Raw genomic sequence first — 21565 nt, forward strand, 5'->3', positions numbered from 1 at the left:
GCCCTGCATGGTTCAGCATCTGCAGTAGCATTCCAATTCGAGAAGCACCCACTTTCAGCCGACAACATCCTTATTCGTCAAAATCGACATCAGGCTTGGTGAGATTTCGCTTATTTAATGTCATCTTTGTTGATAAACTAATGGGTTCCGAGAGTCCCAATCCTGATCTCTCTTTTTGTTTTGAAACAGCTCCGAAAGTTGGATCTGCCTACTAATCTGAGATAACAAGGTTGTAGTGAAAAACAAATTTTATCCCTGTTTTTTTTGTCAATATTCTTCTGTTCTAATTTTGATTCTGTTAGATGATATTAGTTTTTACATTTTACAGACTTTGTTCACTCTACAGTTTCGGATCTGAACAACTTGGTGCATTATACACAAGGTATGACCTTTATATCCACAGACTTTGTTCACTGCAGATAATTTACTTTGTTGAACACTCTTTTGTTCTGTCTCAATCAAAATATTTTAAAAAGTGTAAGAGTAGTATATATGGTTTAAGGTTATGAAACAAGGGAGAGGGCTAAGACTGCTCTTTTTGGTTGATCTCTTCTTTTCTGATGTTATAGTACTACTTTTGCCTTTGTTTTTTCACTTTCTTTTTTGAAGCAGTAAAATGGAACTGAAAACCTAAAAGTTATACATATCAGGATTCTTTGCATACAATTAATTGCATAGAACTAAATTTTCCTTTTTTTTTTCTTTTTTTCTTTTTTTTTCAACTTGAATCAACTTTCAGTCCTAATGTAGACTTTACCTCTGATTCCTGAATTCAACTTTACCTCTGAACTACGTACATGGACATATTATACACTCTTACTGACATTTGGATACACTTTGAACTGTTTTATGTTCTGTGCCTTCAAATTAGCAAGACTCTTTTTTTTTTTTTTCAATGACAGCAAGACTCTTTTTTTGTACTTGAACCTTAAATGCAAACTCATTCGAATCCACTTACAATTATTTTATTTCAATGGGATTCTTATTTATGCACTTCTGCAGGTCCACTGTAGACAGTTGAATCATGGAAGTAAGTTCCTTTCAAAAATATCAATCTATGAACAATGTCAACAATATTGAAACAAAGTGCCTTCACGACTTATACCTTCTCTTCTAATACAGTTTCCCTCTCATTTTCAGCTCGAACAAAACATAGAGCATACATTGCTTCGTCACATAAGACTGTATCAGATTACTTTCAAAATCAGAGTTTGTGCATCCAGACTGTGGAGACCGAAAAAGTATAACAGTGACATATACGATGGCCTCCATTATCTGTTAGTCGACGAAGAGGCAAGGTTTTTACAATTTTCTTTTTACAATTACCATAATTGTAATTGTACAGAATTAAATTGTGCAGGCACATGCTATTCACGGTTTAATATCGGAATCTGCTTATCCTTACATGTCCAACAAAATGGAAGAAGGACAGGTGTATGGCATTACCAATTTCTATAACCGAAAACCTGTATCAAAATATAAAGTTGCTGGTCACGTGGTAGAAGTGTGTTTCAATGAGTCAACAAAGTTTGAGCCTGTAATGGATGCATTCCCTCCAATCCCAGAGCATTCATTTAACTTAATTACTTCATTTTGACAACTTGGAGAACCAGATGAGGACTCAGACAGTACTTAAGGGTATGTTTATCAGTTCTAAATAAACAACTTCTAAATTTATACATTATATTAAAAGTCAAATCATGCTAACAATTTTTATTTTTATTTTTTATGCAAGATGTTTACGGTTGTATCAAATCACTGATACCAGAACATCAAGTTACTGTCAAAGACACTGGAAAATTGGAATCAAAATGTGAAATATTTGTAGAAAATTTGAGGTACGTTATTTCCAGATTACTTGATCCATTACATATATTCAATGCTTTGACAAGAAATTGAAAACCACCTTTTGAAAAATGCAGGAGGGAGGATATCAGAATTACCTTCTGGGGTGACATAGCTAGAGAGTTTGATATGGAAAGAGTTAAACAGTTATCCCCACCAGTGCTCGCTGTATTCACGGGTTTAAGGTTGACCAAATTCCAAGGTAAACATTAATTAAAAACAATGATACTGATTATTTTTACAGCTGACTGATTATTTTTACAGCTGACAACTACATATAATTATTTTTATAACTTACAGAACGGGTAACAGCAGCAACAACAGGCCATACATGCATCATCATCAATCCAGATATTCCAATAGCAAATGAATACAAAGCTGAGTGAGTCATTTTTATTACAACATTGCTGTATCAGTCAAATCATTCATCTAAAGTCAAAATTCCAGCATTGCCATTTCAAAATATTAATCCCACAGTGTAAACAAATTCCAGGTTCTCGAAAGCAGGCGACAAAGTGAAAGTACTTCCTGTACCTTTCAAACGGCCAACAGCAGAAGAGATGAAAGACAAAACAACAAAGTCGGTCTTTTAATTAAACACATGGATCCAGATATATACATGGTATGACAAATAATTTTCATTTCTACGTTCCTCTAATTACATATTTGAGTAAAAATATCTTACTTAAGTGTTTGCACTTTTCATTACAGAATAAAACAGTGTATTGCACTGCTTCGATCCTCCGGTTTACAGTCCATAATGGTTGGTGGTATAGAGGCTGTTCAAAGTGTTTTAAACAACTGAAGCAAAGAGAGGAAAGTGGTGAATTAATTTGTCCTAAACATGATGTGCAAATAGCTGTGCCATGGTAAATCAACTAACAACCTTATTTCCAAACATTAATTGTGCAGCTAATAAGAACATTACAACTTTAATGAAAACCAACTTCATTTAAAGGAAGTCCATGTCGTAATTAGTTGAAATTTACATTCAATGTAACACATTTCTTTTTGCCTGCAGTTACAAAGTTTATGTCACCATTTGAGATGATAATAATCAAGCAACGCTCATTCTGATGGGGAGACAGGCAGAGCAGCTGTTTGGCATCAATTGCCAAGATTTGGTGAACAAAAGACTGTATCCAACAGAGCAGACACTACCAGAAGAGATTAAGAAGACAACTGATGAAACCTATCTCTTTGAAATCACAGTCAATCAATATAGCGAGCTGATGGTCAGAAACATTTTCCCAAGTAAGCAATCCTTTGCATCAATGGTGGAACAAACCCCAACCACTATAACACTGGAGCGGCTTCCAACTGAAGGAAAAAGAAACATTGAAGCAAGTGGAAAAGCTTTGTGCATCGTAGAGCCTGAGAAAAAAGCCAAGAAGTAAGCATTAGTCAATCTCAAGTTCACTGTTTTACGTGTGATAATAACTTTTGCATACAGTTTTATAAATCTGCTATAAATTCGTGATTTAATTCTTTAACATTTTTTATTATGAAAACCATATAATCTGTTCAAAGTAGTCAACGTGCCACACCTTATAATTAATTCCTCACAACTAAATACTCAACTAATTTACTCTACGTAGATAATATGACTTTGATAAAGTGATTGCATTAATCTGCCTTCTGCAGTAGTGCCTATGTTTTCTTATACTGTTTGATCTATCTTCAATTTCTACAAATAATAACGACGTGTTCTTTGATTTAAAGTGAGAAGGAGACCAAGCGTGGAGCAATGATATCGGCATCATCAGTGTCATCATCAACAAGCAAAGAACAACTTCAGAAAGAAAAGGCAGACTGAATCTAAATTGCTCCTCTGTACAGCTGTAACTTATTTTATCTAATTATACCTGCGCTGACTCCATTTTGTGTACAGCTATAGTCAGCGAAACAACTGGATCTTTTGGGAACTGGAGGTATTAATTTTTTGCTCAAACTCCAGTCCAACTTTTTGATAATTAGCTCCAGTTGTTTCAGCAGTGATAACACAGATCTAATGATCTTTGAACAATGGAAGCAGTTAATTTTTTGGACAACCAGTGTCAGCTACTCGGGCTCGGTTGTACTAGCTTCCTTTGAATCAAATACTCTATCAGTACTGTATTGACTTAACTATATGTAGTAATTTGTGAGTAATGTTTAAATTCCATTTCTTCATAAACTGTCATCTTTACAATACAGTTCTTTATTACATATCATATCACATTAAACGCCTGGTGTATGTTTTGCCACTACAATCTTGGTATGCTTTTTAGATATCATTTATTCCATATTCTATCTCTGTCCTTTGTTCTGTTCGTTGTATAGTCTATTATTCCAGATTATCGTTCTCATCAATAGTGCTATCTCCTACAATTGAGGACTGGTCCATCCAAACCAGCCAGGTAATTTTGGGTACGATTATGAGGCAATCCTACCAAAATTTTGTTGCCTGACTTGGACGGAACAGTTTTCTACAGTAACAGATATACCTATTTATGATAACAATATAATCAAACCCACAAAATCTGACTTCCGTCTGAGAGAAATCCATCAAACTACTTTCCATGTTCTGGTGAGTTTCCGAGATTGAGTTGCATAACCTAAATAACTTCCACAAGTTCATGTCTACGATTATACATCAGTAATTCCCACAAGAAACTAAAAGAATCAAGTCATACTCCCGCAGCAACGCGCGGGCAACTATTGCTAGTAAACTTTTAAATTAAGATACTATATCCACTATTTCATATATTTGGCTTTAATCTCGATCTAACATCTCATAACTAAAAATCTCAAACACATTAAACTTTTTTTTACTAATTATAGATTATTTGCTAGTGTTTTCATGAAATACGATATGTACCCAAAAAATTACATAATTCATAATTATGAATGGCTTCGGTCATTTTTTTTTTTTTTTGGGTTACAAGTGGCCTAAAAGGCCGAATGAATTAGTCATCTTTCAATGTAAGGAAAACAAAGTTGTCAAAAAAAAAAAAATGTAAGGAAAACAATGATATAGATTGTAATATTGATAAGTTCTTTAGAGCGTTTTAGTAAGACTAGGCATTGTTTGATAATTGAAACAATTACATATGGGTTCCAAACACTTTAAAGCCGAGCACTCTATCGTTGAGTTAGCAACCCAAATCAGAACCCCAATAAATAACGAAATTGAATGGCACAACGTACACACGGTTTAGTTCTATACAAACTATAAATCATCAAAAATTCTGGGAAGAACCAACCTTCAAAATTTGCTATCTGACAGTTTCTACGGGTTGATCATTTTTTCTTTTTTGGTCCTAATTCTAAAAAAACCACGAGTCACGCACTAGTAGTGATATTCTTTGTTTCTCTCTTTATCTTCGAATTCCTATCTTTAACCAGAAAGAGTTTAGTTCAAATGGAGGATGTCTATCCAGAACCAACTGTTGCTTGAGTAAATTTACAAATTACACAAAATAATTAAAAATAATAGAGCTTCCTCGCTCTCTTTATTTAGGTGTCATATATCATTTATTAACCGAAATTTTTTTTATGCACCGACAGGATAAATGACTCAACATCTATTATAGACCTTAAAAACCATTTTAATATTCAGTTTAAGTGCATATCTATGTCAAATAAAAATATCGTAATTCTTCTGAAAAAAATGAAAATATCGTAAAGTTGAACTAAAAAAAGCAAGTAGCTTAATTATGTCCTCAATAATCATCAATCAAAAAAAAAAAATTTATGTCCTCAATAATCATAAATACGTACAGTTAGAGTCGAGTGGATGTTTGGTTCTAATGTCAGGCGTATCCAATCATCCAAACCCTGCTTAAGGAGTTTTATTCGAGTATTGTTTGGAATAGTAACCTATTTTTATTTTATTTTTTGTTGACTAGTTCTAATGTGAGTCGTATTCTTGTATATGTAGTTGATTAGTTCTAGTGTGATTCGTACTCTTCAGTTTTCACATACGTGTATCATTATATATACACAAATGGAATCATAGAGACGCAGGCACGCAGCTTTAGATTTCTTTGTTTCCTTTGTTTTTAAAGATAAACAACATGACTGAAGAGTCACTATCGCATCCTGCCGACTCATCATCAACCTTTCTCCAACCTCGAGTTGCTCTACAAATTTCTACCTTTATGCCAATCCAACTGACCAAGGAGAATTACTTACTGTGGAAATCTTTGTTCATCTCAGTTCTGAAGGCCTCTGACATGTTAGATCTCGCCGAAGGAAGAGAGCAGTGTCCACCACAATTTTTGACTGAAGAGAAAGAAAGCGAAAATCCAGCTTATACAAATTGGATCAGGAGGGACAAAACGTTACTGACTTGGATCAATTCAAGTTTATCTGTGAGCATACTAGGATTCACAGTAGAATTCACAAGTGGACGAGCTCTATGGTTGCACTTGGAAACGAAACTCGCTGAAAATGCAACAACTCGTCTCCTTGAGCTCAAGGATCGTCTAAAAAACTTGGACATATGCGAACTGTCCGAACCCAAACGACGTTTGTTCTTGGAGCCGAAGGAATACCTAGAAATAGCTAAAGAAATCGCCGATGGCCTCGAAGCGGCAGGGTCGCCTGTTGATGATTCTGAATTTGTTTCTTACGTCCTAAAAGGACTTCCAAATTCATATGACCGCTTTGTTGCCTCCATCAGAACTCGGCCAGAGCCAGTAACTCGAGAAGAATTGCAGAACTCACTTCTAAGTTATAGACCACCTACTGAAGTCGTTCTAATGAATCTTGTTATAATTGGCATTTTGACGCTGATCTCGTTAGCGTTCTATGGCATAACAATCTCAGATATGGCTGCTTAATCATGTTTTTTCAATTGTAACCCTAGCTTGCTTGTTAGGTATTACCAAGTCCCATCAATACTCAGAATTTGATTTCTTGAATCTATCAACAGGTCAATAATATGTTTGAAGGTCTTTATTTTTTTCTTTCTTTTTTTTTTTTTTTGAGAATGGGAACTTTTATTGAATAACTCAAAGAAAATTACACACTGGAAATCAAAATTGCAGAGCTATCTCTACACCAGCCATCCCTTCTACCACTACTAGTTACGGGACCATCATCGTCGATGACTTGCATGAGCCAAGGAGGCCCAACCCCTAACCAACAAATCCGCCCTTCAACCCGGGCTACATGTTGAGCAACCATATGAGCTGCCCTATTCACCTCTCTAGGACTAAACACAATCCTTGCATGTTGGAATCTCACCAACAACCTTTGGACTTCCCATGCAACAACCCCATCCGCTGACATGCACTCTTCCTCCCTAGAAAGCAAGTTCACTACCTCCAGACAATCACACTCTACCACCAAAGCTGACCAGCCCTTCTCCAAAGCAAACTCCAGGCCGATGTTAATTGCAAATAACTCTGCAGTGCGGGGAGGAATATTAAAACTCAAGCGCTGCCCCACCGCACCAACAAAACGACCTCTATTATCTCTGAACACAGCCCCAGCGCCCACCTGAGCCCCTCCAGGAAACACCGACCCATCACAATTCATTTTAAATATACCTGGAGATGGAGGAGACCAGCGACTGCCACATCGTTGAACTGCTCCACCACGGGTGTCTCCACTTGTCACATTCATAGCTTCCACCGCAATAATGCTTTGCCAAACCGCCACTGCCATTTCATATAATACATTACTGGGCTTTGCATGCTCCCCATGCAACAATGCATTACGTTCTTTCCAGTTGATCCACAAAATTATAATAAATAGCCTTAACTCATCTGCCTCCAAGACGTTCACCGCATGCTGAAGTAAAAAGTGTCTCCACTTGTCACATTCATAGCTTCCACCGCAATAATGCTTTGCCAAACCGCCACTGCCATTTCATATAATACATTATTTTTTTCTTTCTTGAATCTTATTCTATGAAAAATTACTAACTACTAAAGAGCGTATGATTATCGATGGGATGGGATTACTAACGGCTACCATTTTTCGAATGAATCAATGGGTACGTACGTACAAACTCAATTCTGTGATTTCTATCACAAAAATTGGTAAACTCCCCGCTAAGCATCCATGGTTGAATGGTTAAAGTGCCCAACTCATAATTGGCGAATTCATAGGAATTTCTGGATGCACGCCAATGAAACCCTCCAATAAGTCTATTGGAATTGTCTCTGTATCAATTAAATCTCATCATCTGTACATAACAAATTGGTGTGGTATATTCATATCATAACATATGAACAATCAGTATTGAGACTATAAAGTACATAGTATTTACGTTACCTTCATATATTTTCTCATATAATTACTCCAATATTTTCATAACCATAACAGTAAGAATTTATTTATTTATCAAAAAATTTGATAAGTTTCAAATATATACATTCAAACGAAGATATACAATAGTATGATAAAGTGAATCGGGCGGAAATTTCTGGTATAATTGAGTCCGTGGAATTGATTTTATTGTTGGTGCTGATCGATGTTGAGATTTTAAATTTTGCTTGAGAAGAATATTTTAGCTTGACATGAATTAAACAAATCGAGATATGAGTTTGTTATCGTAGTCGATATTCTGGTACAGATAGGTCAATCTTGCCGCAGTAATTGCTTACTACACCCCAAGCAAAATTGCAAATATGCAATCATGCATATCCATTGATTTACTGGATTACGTATTTATCTTATAAAATTATGAATAGAGACATATTAAGATCGTACTGGATTACATATTTATCTTATAAAATTATGAATAAAGACATATTAATTAAGATCGTTCAAAAAAAAAAAGAGACACATTAAGATTAAAATTTGAAGTATATGTTTTGTTTTTTTTTATGGGTGGTTCTAGTTGGACCTCCAAATTTGATATTTGGACCTCCAACTTTTTTCAATTATTAATAAACTTTATCAAGTCATATGAAAAGACAAATAAGGACAAAAAAAAAAAAAAAAAAAAAATATTATTCTTACCTTCCCAAATATAACATTCAATTAATTTTTTTTTCCCCGAAATTTCCTTATATTACCTATATAGTTTTATAATTTACCTAAAACAATTAAGTAAAAATAATGATTTCTATAGATAGCCCATAATTTAATACAAAAATAAATTCAAAACAATCATTTGAAATTTTCTTAAACTAAATTCAGTGAATATTATGATATAATTATTGTTTGATCTTCCAACCCTAAACCCTTGAAAGACTTCTTTTAGCAAATTCAAAGGGATTCCAGCAACATATCAAGATAGAGAACCAACCCTCTCATTAATTTTGGTGGAGGAGAGACCTACTCATAAGAGAGCAATATTATGTGATTTTGATTCATTCTTCTTCTCGTGGTTGAAGATACATATAAAAAGTAGAGTAAAACAAACAATGCACACTGATTTTAATCATACTGATTTAAATTAACTACAGATATCAGTATAAACGATTAGTTTAAACAGATATCTGTGTGAAAATATTAATTGACACAGATATCTGTATGTAATATGCTAGACTGGGACCACAAGAATATTTATTATAATTATATGTACAGATGTGTGTGTGTTTAAAAAGAACCCACAGATATCAGTGTGAGATGTTAAATTAATATATTTTAACTTACACTGATATTCATGACAATAATTATACATACAGACATCTGTACAATTAAGATAATATTTACTGATGTCTGTGTGAAAGCATTGAGTCATTGACTGATGCCCATGTGAAAGTATTGGCACGGGCGTTGCTTTGGTCTTTACCAAAAAGAAAATTAGTAATAAACTCATGAGAGCTCTGCTTTTCTCTTACGCCTCCCTGTGAGCTTTATTTTATTTTTGAAGGACACTTCTTTCCTCCACCATCTTTTACCAACCCATTTTTGAAGGACACGGATTGGAATCAGTGTCTAATGGCTTTTTTGCTGGTAGATCGAGCTGGTGTCGCTGCCCTCAAGCCTCTATTAATGAAACTGTCGAATACAAGAAGGGAGGACATTAAGCCTAAATCCCTTATTACAATAAACATCTAGAGAATGTCCCGAAATGATATCAGGAGTCTCTACAAAATACATGTATTTTAACAAGCACCAATTAGCAAAGAGTGCACAACTGGCTACTCCATTTACTTTGACATAGCGGTGACATACAAGAAAGATATTTTGATTACAACGAAGCATCATTACTAAAATCTCATATTTCCTACTATGTTGCCGCTGGAGAATAATTCCGACAACACTTAGTTTTATTTTGCCACTGGGAGGTCAACCATTTAACAATTGATCATCGCTTCGTTAGGCCAGACGAGGCACTTTGAGTGCACACACAAGCATTTAGCCTGACGAGCCCTACAAAATACATGTAGGAACTTATTACATACCAAAGGCGAAACAACACTAACCAACTAAAATAAATAAAATTAAAAACAAAAATAAAAAAGCCAGCCCAGGGCAGGCCCAATAAGCCCAAGCCTCCACCAAGGAAACAAGGGAGATCCAAGCTGCCAGTCAAGCCCGGCCAACCCTACCATGGCCACCGCCGACAGACCACCAACTATACCGCGCCGCCAGAGTCTGACCACCGCCATCGTCAATCCACCCTCCCTACTGCGCCATAGAACAGTGTTGGCCATGTTAAACAAACCCGTCCCCAGATCAAATCGAAGAAACCCAACCCAGATCGGATTGATCTGATCAAACCCGATCCGCAGCGCCATGACCACAGCATTCCCCAACATCATTCTTCCATCCTTTACTCACCGTGGAAACGCACAGCCTCTGCCAAACAAATCCAACCCCAGATCAGATTGAAAAGAACTAACCCAGATCGGATTGATATGATCAGACCCCAGCCACGCCACCACAGCTTGGGCACCACCCAGCAGGCTCTAAACTCGCTTCACATGCCACGCCGTCGACCAGACCATCGCAGGACACACCAAAGTCTGACAATCGCCTCGATCTCCCCCTTCCTTATCTCACTACCAGCTATCGCAATCCCCCCAATCGGAACCAGATGTCGCTTGAGGGATCCGGCACACTCAAGACCCACACGGGGCCTACACAGACCCATCCAATGACAGTGGAAAGGCTCGCCGCCAGACCGAGAGAAAGAGATGTATATATGCTTATGTATAATTCTTAAGTTCACCTCCTCATTCACCTCTCTTCCAACTATCCAATGAAGTCTTGACACCTATGTTATTATTAAAATGTAATATAAAACTTAATTTTAACTATTTTGCTATTAAGTCACACCGTTTGCCCTATATCCTCTGATTTCTCAAACCCAAAATCATTCTGCCATCATACCCAACCTAAAACATAAACTGAGAGATGATCATATTCACAATCCCAGCCACTAGCATCAATTAATAAATGTTAGCCAAATAGTCACTCTTAAGTATAAGGGGTACAAATAATAGTATAGGGATTTAAGAAAGGTTGTCGAACCCACGAGGATTAGATTCCTTTCACTAGCAAGGGTGTGAACCTAAGGAGAGCTAAAATATGCAAATGTACAATCTCGAACCTAGAATCACAAGGAAATCTAGGCTCATGGTGATAATGTGCAAGATGGAGTAGTGATTTGATTTTGGTTTTTGAATGTAGTTTTAAATTGAAAATAACTAGATGCTCAAATATAAATTAAATTACTCTAAAATAAACTAGTGATAAAATGGATGAAAATTAGTATTTAGATTGTCTATCACTAACGTCCTTACAAGTATTGATGCAGTTCAATATGAATGATGCAAAATTAATTAACCAATTTCTCTCCTTGCATCCCTCTCGGGTATGACAAGGGACATGATCCCTTTGTGATATCAAGCAATCCCTCTGAGGTGTAATACTTAACTACTGAAGTCATATATTTCAATCTAGTTAGGTATCTAGTGCATAACCCTAAGTGCATAAAGCTTGGAGATGAAGAAATCATGCAAACCAACCAAGCTTATCTCTAAGTGATTGTAATTCACAACCCTTACATGCACACCTAGTGTGCTTTCATGCTTTAACATTCAAAGGTTACCAATCTCTAAACATTATATCATGACATAGCAAATACACATACTCAAAGTGGTAAAGTCTAAGCATATGTATTCAACTCTTGAACTAGCATGTAGGCATATTAAAGAAAATTGCATCACATCATATTATAACAACAATCCATACAAGATTGGGTAGGGCTTTTGTAACGCCTCAAGCTGCACCTCACCAGCTTAAGCACGTCACAATGCCGCGAATCTCTAAAACATAAACCGAACGCTCGATTTACATTCTAGAGGACCGCTAGGCATTTTGGTTGAAAAACTTTTTGTAGAAACAAAGCGAAAGCTACAAATACTTTTGAGGTGAAAAACTTGAATTTGTTAAACCTTATTTCAACTGTCCAGAACTTGGATAAAAGCTAGCATGAGGTACGAATTCCAATGAAAAGAATTCAACTAAATTTGACACGAAACTAGATAACAACAAGTTCTGAAACACGAAGATCGCGAAGTAGTATTTAGAATAGAAATCCAAACAATGATTATCGAACTTGTTCCGCACACCCAGCTCCTTCTGCTACTGTCCCGTCACCAGTGCACAGTACCTGCATCCATACTGTTGTAGGGGTGAGCTTTCGTCCTCGCTGCTCAACAGGAACCCTAACTCGACTAGGTTTGAAAATCAACAAACAAGTATTTGGAGCGCTCCAGTATGAAAACATGCTTAAACCAAGTATTTAAGAGAACAACAAACTTAAAAAACCCGATGCATGATTAGAAAACTACGTGCGCTTTACCTAATGGACTGGTTCCGTAGAACCAATATTTGACCTTACCAGTCACAGAGCGCCAAACTTAACACACTAGCTACACACACGGAACTGTGTCGTCATTGCGATTGCGCACCGTCCGACCGGTGTAGCTAACCCTCCGGAGGTTTAAGGGTGGCTAATCCCCAAGGAAGTCATCGACCACCTTTCCGCTCTCACACACCGCCATCAATAATCTTATACGCACGTTAACTTATAAAAAACAATTTAAATTTTGAACTAACAGTGTACTTTCATCATGCATCACGTAGATAAGAAAACATATAAGAAATCACCAATCGAGGAGAGTCCTGAATCCCTACCTGGATTCCGATGCGTTCTCTCACGTACTCCGAGAGTTGCGAACCTTCTGTTCCTCGGGTAACTGGAGTCCTAGATTCCGACATTTCAATAGTTAATAACTTTTGAACAGTTAAACGAAATCTCGACGATTAATATATCGTCCAACCCCAACTTTTCCTGGTTTGACCAGGAGTTGACCAAGGATTGACCACATTTGACCATTTGACCATGTTTGACCAATCGAGGTAGATTCGATAATTACCTAAATTATCGAACATTGACTTGAAGTTACGTTATCGACCAAACATATATTGAGTGCACCCGATTACTAAGGTCACCCAATACATATATATACACTAATTTCTTTTCCTTACTTATTATCAAACCACGAAATACACAAGCAAACCAATAACGACTTCACTGACGAAAGATCTCAAATTTACTTAACCGTTTTGCCGCATAGTAATTCCACAGAATTTACTATGGACACCCAAGCTTTATAGCTTCACCATATTTTTTATTTTAATTTCCACAACCAATTCACAATTTCTTTACAACAGCCACAACTTCAAACATGCAACACAATACCCATTCAACCATGCAACCACAATCAAGTCAAGGCATATTCCAGCTTGCTAACTACAACACTTAACAAGCTAAACACATATTCCGGAAAAACCCGAGCTCCACCACAACTCCACAGTTCATTGCACACACAACCAATTGACTACAAAGTTCCAATACGAGCAACAGATGCAACCAATCTCAGTCCACAATCTCACTTCACAAATCTGAATACAATTTAAAACAAGACAACATAACCCATTCCAAACAGTTCTCAATTTCACTCTATCAAACCAAGCTCGGTTCCATCACACCTGATCACTACTAACACAGGGGCAAAACGTGATTCTGGTTCAAGATTATACCTTCGAAAATCGACTGATACTGAGCTCAACACCCTGCCGAGAATGGAAAGGGGATGAACCGAGGATTCCTTGTGCTACAGCCTAGAAGGCTTCACAATACCTCGCCTAAACCTGCAATCGAACAAGAAACGAAGCCCAGAAGGCCGGAGAAGTCGCCGGCAGCGAGGAACCGCGACGGAGGCAGAAACAACCCAGAAACCAAAATGTCAAAACTCGATCTAATTGGAAAACTAATCATACTGGGGTATAGAACATGACGGGGAGGTGAGGTTTCCTACCACAGGTGGCCCAAACGGTGGCCGGAATCGCCGGAAATTGCAGAGGTTGGCGGAGAGAGTTCGAGGCTTCCAGTCGTCGGTCCTCCGTCTACAGCCGGTGCATGTACGATCCGAGGCCACAGGCGTGACGGCAACGTCGATGCGAAGATAATGCCGGTGGTCCGCCGCTGTGAGGTGGCCGGACGGAGTAGCCCCGGTCGGATCCTCTTTGCGGGTCTCCGGGTCGCGTTTCGGGTCAGAGAGAACTCTGGTTCTCTTCCTCTCTCTCGATCCTTCTGGATCTCCCAACAGAGCAACACTTAGATATATCGACTGATCCAATTAAGGATGGACGGCTAGGATCAAGCGGGCTGGGATTCCTCCACCTATTTTCTATTTCTTGTTTTAAGTTCTAAAATTCCACAACTTCGGAAATTCGCTAAAAATAGTTCGGGTCACCGGAAAAGAACAATTCTTAGGTTCACCCCTAGAGTGAATGAGCATATTCACCCCCATTGTCGATTAATGCATAATAAATTTATAATTTTCTAATCCAACCATTCATTTTATATAACGTAATACAAAGATTACCTTTGTAAAAAATCAATCAAATTGAAGACCTTTCAGTTATTCATTTCTATGAAATACATGGACGGTTCATCATAATAGTAGTAAGTGTTGTTAGAACCATCCATTTGTTTGATTCAATTAGATAATTAAACGATTTCTGATTCGATTAATTTTTTACTGAGATGATCTTTAAAGGCTAATTTAAGATATGGACCGTTAGATTATAAATTTATTAAATAAAAGTATGTTAATCGACAATGGGGGTGAATATGCTCATTCACCCTAGGGGTGAACCTAACAATTGTTCACCGGAAAATTCTCCGAAAATTTCCACGAACTCGTCGTGACGTGTACTTCATTATCCAACTTCTAAATTGAAAATTTCACTTCACGAAATTTTCTGAAAATATTCTCGAGTATTTTAACCTTTATCGAAAACGATAAGTAAATTATTGAACTATTTTACTTTAACTCGAAAAAAATTTTCGGGGCTCACAGCTTTCAACTTTAGCCCCAACAAAGTACTACTCATTCATAATTACATATACAAACTTCATAATCAAATTAAATACCAAAATATAATCTAGAGTAAAACTGTAAAAGGGATAGAGTTGGCTTAGTGGTGTGTTGGATGGTCCCCAAGCTCACGTATTGGTGGTGATTCCCTCTCCTTCTTGCTCTTGAAGGTTTGATGATAAAAGATAGTGAAGCTTGTATTATGTATTGTGTGAATAGATGGAGTAGATGGAGAAAATAATGATAGAAAAGAGATAGAGAAATGATGTAGTAGTGGTGGTGTTAATAAAGGTAGAGGATAAGAAATGGTGGTGGTGATAGAGGAGATAGAGTAGTATCACTGATGAAATTAAAAAGGCACAATCGACTAATATGATGTTTGGTTTAAAGTTTAAGGAACTGAACTGATATTAGCCCTACGATATAAGTTAAGTTAGGGTTACATTGGTATGAGCGTTTCTAACATTCGTCTATTGTACAATGAGGTTCAATGGGAAGCCGGGTCAGGCAACCATGCAGGTTGGGTGTCACTTTCCGATAATACATTTGATTGGATTTCAGGTACGGGCTTTTTCATTACCGAACTTGCACCAACACTAGGGAATTCAAAGCAATAATTGCTAGCTTAATAATGCTTTGGAAAAACTACTAATTAAGGTGCATGCTGGACATGTTATGCAAAGTCAGAGAATCGAAAATGGCAGACCCATAATCACCAAGCAGGCTGAGTATGGTTTATAAAAGAGATCTAATTCAGTACCAGAAAAAAGAATTTGAACATGGAATGGCAGATGTTTTCAAATGTTGTTCTGCTTGCCTTACTACAGCGACAGATTTGGAATGGCTGATCTTCGTCTTGTCCCCGTACCATTCTCCCTTGGATCCCTACATCCAGATGTTTCCTATGTAAAATTAAAGGGTTATTATCACAAATGGTACCTAAACTATACCTCAATCTTATCGATGGTACCTGAACTTCAATTTTGATCACAACCAGTACCCGAACTTTTCGATTTCATTTTAAATGGTACCTAGAGCCACCTCCGGTCACTATTCCGACTAAAAACGGCATGGGAGGCGATCATAGTGATGATTTTTGATGATTTCGAGGGTTGCGATCATATATAGTGATGATTTTTTGGTAATGGACTTGCCTTGAACTTGTTTTTTTTTTTTTTTTTTCTTAGATTTGGCTTTTTGGCCGGAATAGTGACCGAATGTGGCCTTAGGTACCATTTAAAATGAAATCGAAAAGTTCAGGTACTGGTTGTGATCAAAATTAAAGTTCAGGTACCATCGATAAAATAGAAGATAAGTTCAGGTACCATTTGTGATAATAACCCAAAATTAAATTATAATTAAGGGCATGTTGTTTTTAGACAAAGAACAATTGGGATGCCCTCCTGAACTGGAATGGAACTCTGTAGGTATACACATATATGACATACGTCTAACATCGGCGGCACTCATAACCATGGGATCGAACTCTATAGGTATACACATATATATAAACCAAGGTTTCGTTGTTTCTTCTAAGAGCAAGTCCACCCGTTGGGTCACCGGCTCACTTACTATTCACTGCTTTTTATGTTTATTTCCACCCTCTAGATCATGGGCACAGTTTCCAAACTGACCTGGGTTACTTTCTGGGTCAATTTCGTGACCTGCAAACTGAACCAGTGACCCAGGTCAGTTTGGAAACTGTGTCCGTGACCCAGATGGTGGAAATAAACACTAAAAAGCAATGAATATTAACTGACCCGGTGACCTAATGGGTGAACTTGCTCTAAGGGGTTTTGACTCAATGTCCTTCCCTTAGATACTATCGTTTTTATTTAACAAATTTTTTCAATTGTCAAAAAAAAAAAAAAAAAAAAAATTCCCTTAGATGCTATCGGTTTTGATATATATATACTATCTAGAGTGAGGCCTCGCTCTGAAATTAACGTGTGAAGTTGGAGTTTATGGTCACTTTTCGGTTTCATATCAACATCTCGACCGTTCAGTTTTTAGGTACCAATGTATAGATCATCTCTGTAAAATTTCAGCCAAATTGATGGTCGTTAAAGCATTGATAACTGCCTTAAAGCTAGTACGGTTCAGGGTGGACAGATTCAGTTCATCCATTGGTTTAAGTGAGATGGATACCTTAAAGATCATGAATTTGGCTGAAACTTTGCAGAGATGATCTATACATTAGTATCTAAAAACTGAACGGTCGAAATATGGATATGAGACCGAAAAGTGACCTTAAACTTCAACCTCACACGTTAATTTCAGAGCGAGGCCTCTCTCTGGATAGGATCTATATATATATACATACACACAGAGATATGATCTATACATTAGTACTTAAAAACTTAACGGTCGAGATGTGGATATGAGACCGAAAAGTGACCATAAACTCTAACCTCGCACTTTAATTTCAGAGCGAGGTCTCGCTCCGAATAAATATTATATATATATATTTAAACCCTAAATCATAATATATTGTGTTGGTTTTCTTATTGTTCCTTATTCCTTTATTGTTTTGCTTTCAATTTTACCCCATTCCGACATGAAAAGTGTATGGATAGGTGTGGCATTTGGATTGGGGACTGGAATGGTGGGTCTTCTGGCATTTGGGTGTGGATGGGTGGAAATTGATAGGCTTTAGAGGTGTTTTGGGGCGGAAATGGATGTTTGGGGTGGCGGGTTGGAAGGAGTTGGGGGAGTTTTGAAATGGGTCGCAAATCAACGGTCGAATTTGGAGGAGGTTTTGCCAGAGTGACATTTCTTATTGCTTTCTCTGTCTCTCGCGCTTTTGCAGAGGAAAAGGCTAAGATAATGAAAAGGGCGGGGTTCCCTGACTTGTTTCATAAAAACCAATAAAATAAAAATTATAAAGAAAAAATAATAAAAAATAAAAAGAATATCAAAGCCCTAAAAACATGAATCAATAGATGAATAGAAAGAAAATTGTGGCTCCAACAGGATGACTAGAAAATAAGTTAATTCTTTGGAAATAACTAGAAGGGTTAAACTCTGCACATTGTAAGTATTGATATTCATCTGTGAACCAGTTTGGAAGATGGGTTCTACACATTGTAGTACCAAACAGAAGGGCTCAATATAACAAGGGCACCACTCTCCTAACATTATATGATACATTTCTAGAATATCTATGTGACTTGAATTGAACTCTTGGCTTCACAAAACGTTTTACGGTATGGGGAAGACTTGTCTAGGTGATACAGGGGCATAAGACGAGAAGCTACAAAAATCCAATGCTAACAACACTGAGGATGATCTTCGTCTTCTTCCATCTCATCAGGATCATGCCTGTATTAACAATTACAAACCTTGGCATTAGATGAGGGGGCAGCTAATTAGATACAGAGGAAATTAAATCTCATTTTTATCAAACGAAACATCATAAATAGACAATGTTTTGAGACTACAAGTCTGAATAACACGAAGTCCTGCAGTCTATTTACTTTTCTAATGGATGACCGTATCTTATCAAACTGAATCTCCAAAAACCCACAAAAAACTGAAGTTGAATGGCAGGACAAGAAACAAAAGCAGAAGCACTGTATCTACATTATGAAATACAGAACCCTAACCTCATCTCAGTTTTAACACCAAGCAGACCAGCAGAATTGGAGTACTTCCAAGGCTTCTCATCATCATCAGGATCAGAATCATAGTCCATGCCCTCCCAAATACGACACTTTGGTCTGTGGTCCATGCGCTCTTCTGCCCACACTGACTCAAATCAGTAGTAAGGTTTAGCAACAAGGACGATGAAAACATGGAAAGAATCCAATTAATTCTCACTAGTTACGAACCTCCTCTGGGACTGCTGTAGTTGGCGGTGTTGTCTGGAAGGGGACACTTGGTGCATGAGCTGGTCAAACTTCTCCAGCAGCGTATTCCTGGGGAAGATTATAATCAATAATGAAACTAGCACAACGAGTTGAATATCGACACCCCAGCATTCTCAAGATATGTTTCCAAGCAAAAGTTTCCTTTTCATAGTCCAAAAAGTTGCGAAATCTTGAGAAAGGAAACAGAAGCACAAATTTGGAATTATTACAAGAAAAAAGGTGCAAACACCATATGTAGAAAGAGGCGACATGGTGAGTTAAAAACAAATATCTAACCGGCCAAAATAATTGTGTGAAGAGGACAAGGAATTACAAAGACCAAAAGTTAAAAGAGATAAGCCAGGCAGGTAGTTTTTTTCAATGGAAAACTAAGATTGCTTGTGGGACATTAATAGAACACAAACTTTGAGAGAATTCAAGATTCCATTGCAGAATATTATCAAAATCCAAGAACCATTTAGCACAAACATTATCCAAGTTACCCTCCAATAGTTCCAAATTACGTGGGATGAGCTATTTCCAGTTTGCAATATATTATGATTATTCTAAAGTTCAGAACCATAGGATTTTTACCACAAACATTTATAAATTAATGCATATTTGACATGTAGATCTTTAATTATCTTCTGCAAGTCTATCAATAAATATTTGAATGAATTTCTTATTCTGGCATCACTAATCACCAATTAAAAATGAAAATTTGAAGTAAACAGCACCATAATACAGTCACCAACTGTTAAATACTTAAATGTAATGCATCAAACTCACCTTATGTTCTTCATTTCTTTGGGTGAGTTGAGGTTCTCCATGTTGCATGTGTCGACATGAAGAGTGTAATCTGGGCCAAATTACTCGTAGTATTTATTGTAAGGATCCACCCCAACAGCAACTGCTATCTGTTACAAACAGATGCGCACTCATATTAACATCTCATCACATACATAGATTGCAAAAAGAATCAAAACAAAAACAAGATGTTATGGTGTGTCAAAATGGAAAGAGAATAAGTTAGATAAACCTCATAGCACCAGCAACGAGCAACATTCCTGATCGTATATCCTCCGCCGCCGAAAACCATCAAAGGAACATTGAAAGATTGAAGATAGCGGCGACAAACGGCATGACCTTTGACAGATAAAGTTGAAGCACCCCAACCGATCACCAGATAGTGAATCCGCTCCACACTGAAAAACAACTGCATCTGGCTGATACATTTCCATAACCTTTTGGATGAGGGGCCTAAACAGGCTGCGAAAACTCTCATCATCCATGCCATCATTCAGTGGGACATTCAAGGCATAATTTTTCCTAGGCCCTGCGCCAACATCCTTGATATGCCCAGTCCCTGGAAAGAAATCGAAACTTATGGAAGGACAGGATCATTACCCTGTCAGTAGTGTAAAATGCCTCCTCAACTCCGTCTCCGTGGTGAACATCAATGTCTACATAAAGAACACGCTGTGCAGCAAGAATTACCAGATCCATAAGCACTTTAATAAACAATCAAAGTAATGATGACATTTGATAGAAGATGAACAGAACATAGGCCAAGACTTGAACCATACGTATACAGTATCATTTCTGATAGAAAGTATTTAGACGCTTTCAGTCATTGAAAAGTTTATCACAGTCAACATTAGTGACCCCAAATTACTTGCTGGTGATTAAAGGCAAGGGAGCATACAGTAACTAAAAATGCCTCCAAACTCACTAAATGTCTCACAGTAACAAGCACCTAGCAGTTTTACTTAACAAGTACAGCAGAAACCAAAGAGCACCATTCCCTCACCATAATTACTTTTCTATTATCAGACCAAAAAAAAAAAAATCACAATTACTCAACACAAATTCACAGGTAAATATCATTTCATTCCTATTTTTATCTGATTCAACTTTCCTAACCCCACATCATGTGCTGCTAACTCGAAAATCACCAAATGCAGCTAGCATAGTAAAACCTAAAAGCATAATTACCTAAACTAACTACTCCACACAGAAAAATTAACCTAAAATTAGAGTAACAAATCATTACTTAAACCTATGATAAACAATTATGGCCATTACCCTGTGAACCTTGAGCAGCTCAAGAATCCCGAGCACAATGTCGTTCACGTAACCAAAACCCTGAGGCCTCAGCTTTCTTGGCATGGTGAACTCCACCGGCGCAATTGATCGCAATATCGCAGTCCCTCCGGTTCAGCTTGACGGCGGCGCCAATAGAGCCGCCGGAGGAGGCCTGGAAGAAGCCGTCGAAGAAGGGGGCAGTCCTCGCCGATGTTGAAGCGCTTGAGGTGGCGGGCGTGGACGGCGTCGGAGAGGGTTTCGGGGGAGACGGAGGCGAGGAAGTCGACGTAGTCGTCGGAGTGGAAGTTTCTGATGTCGGAGGCCTCAGGGTGCGGTGGGGCTTCATCGGGTGGCCTTGGCAGTAGTAGTAGTCGCCGACGGTGGGCTCGTAGAAGTAGCTCACGCGCCACCAGACGGCAGTGAAGCTCCGCTCAAGTCCAT

At 37.6% G+C, this 21565-nt stretch overlaps 1 protein-coding gene and 1 pseudogene across 4 annotated transcripts; one reads left to right on the forward strand and one right to left on the reverse strand.

Moving 5' to 3' along the window:
• On the forward strand, positions 1-4021 carry LOC133707294 (uncharacterized). Of its 4 annotated transcripts, XR_009845041.1 has the most exons (12): positions 1-98; positions 190-229; positions 329-382; positions 1003-1030; positions 1141-1298; positions 1361-1498; positions 1961-2047; positions 2146-2227; positions 2339-2467; positions 2557-2714; positions 2867-3238; positions 3568-4021. XR_009845041.1 is itself a non-coding variant. In XM_062132851.1 (10 exons), exons 6-10 carry the CDS (start codon positions 1614-1616, stop codon positions 2436-2438), a joined length of 435 nt encoding a protein of 144 aa, XP_061988835.1. In that variant the 5' UTR covers positions 1-98; positions 190-229; positions 329-382; positions 1003-1030; positions 1141-1298; positions 1361-1613; the 3' UTR covers positions 2439-2467. The 4 variants fall into 4 exon arrangements, 3 of the variants coding, with proteins under 3 accessions (XP_061988835.1, XP_061988837.1, XP_061988836.1); XM_062132851.1 differs by lacking the exons at positions 2557-2714; positions 2867-3238; positions 3568-4021 and adding an exon at positions 1736-1838 and having other exon boundaries at positions 1361-1638; positions 1923-2047; XM_062132853.1 differs by lacking the exons at positions 1003-1030; positions 2557-2714; positions 2867-3238; positions 3568-4021 and adding an exon at positions 1736-1838 and having other exon boundaries at positions 1361-1638; positions 1923-2047.
• Positions 4022-18110: 14089 nt separating this feature from the next.
• LOC133745241 (histone deacetylase 6-like) lies at positions 18111-21565 on the reverse strand (annotated as a pseudogene).

This window comes from Rosa rugosa, chromosome 4, assembly GCF_958449725.1.
Source record: "Rosa rugosa chromosome 4, drRosRugo1.1, whole genome shotgun sequence".
Classification (NCBI taxonomy): domain Eukaryota; kingdom Viridiplantae; phylum Streptophyta; class Magnoliopsida; order Rosales; family Rosaceae; genus Rosa; species Rosa rugosa.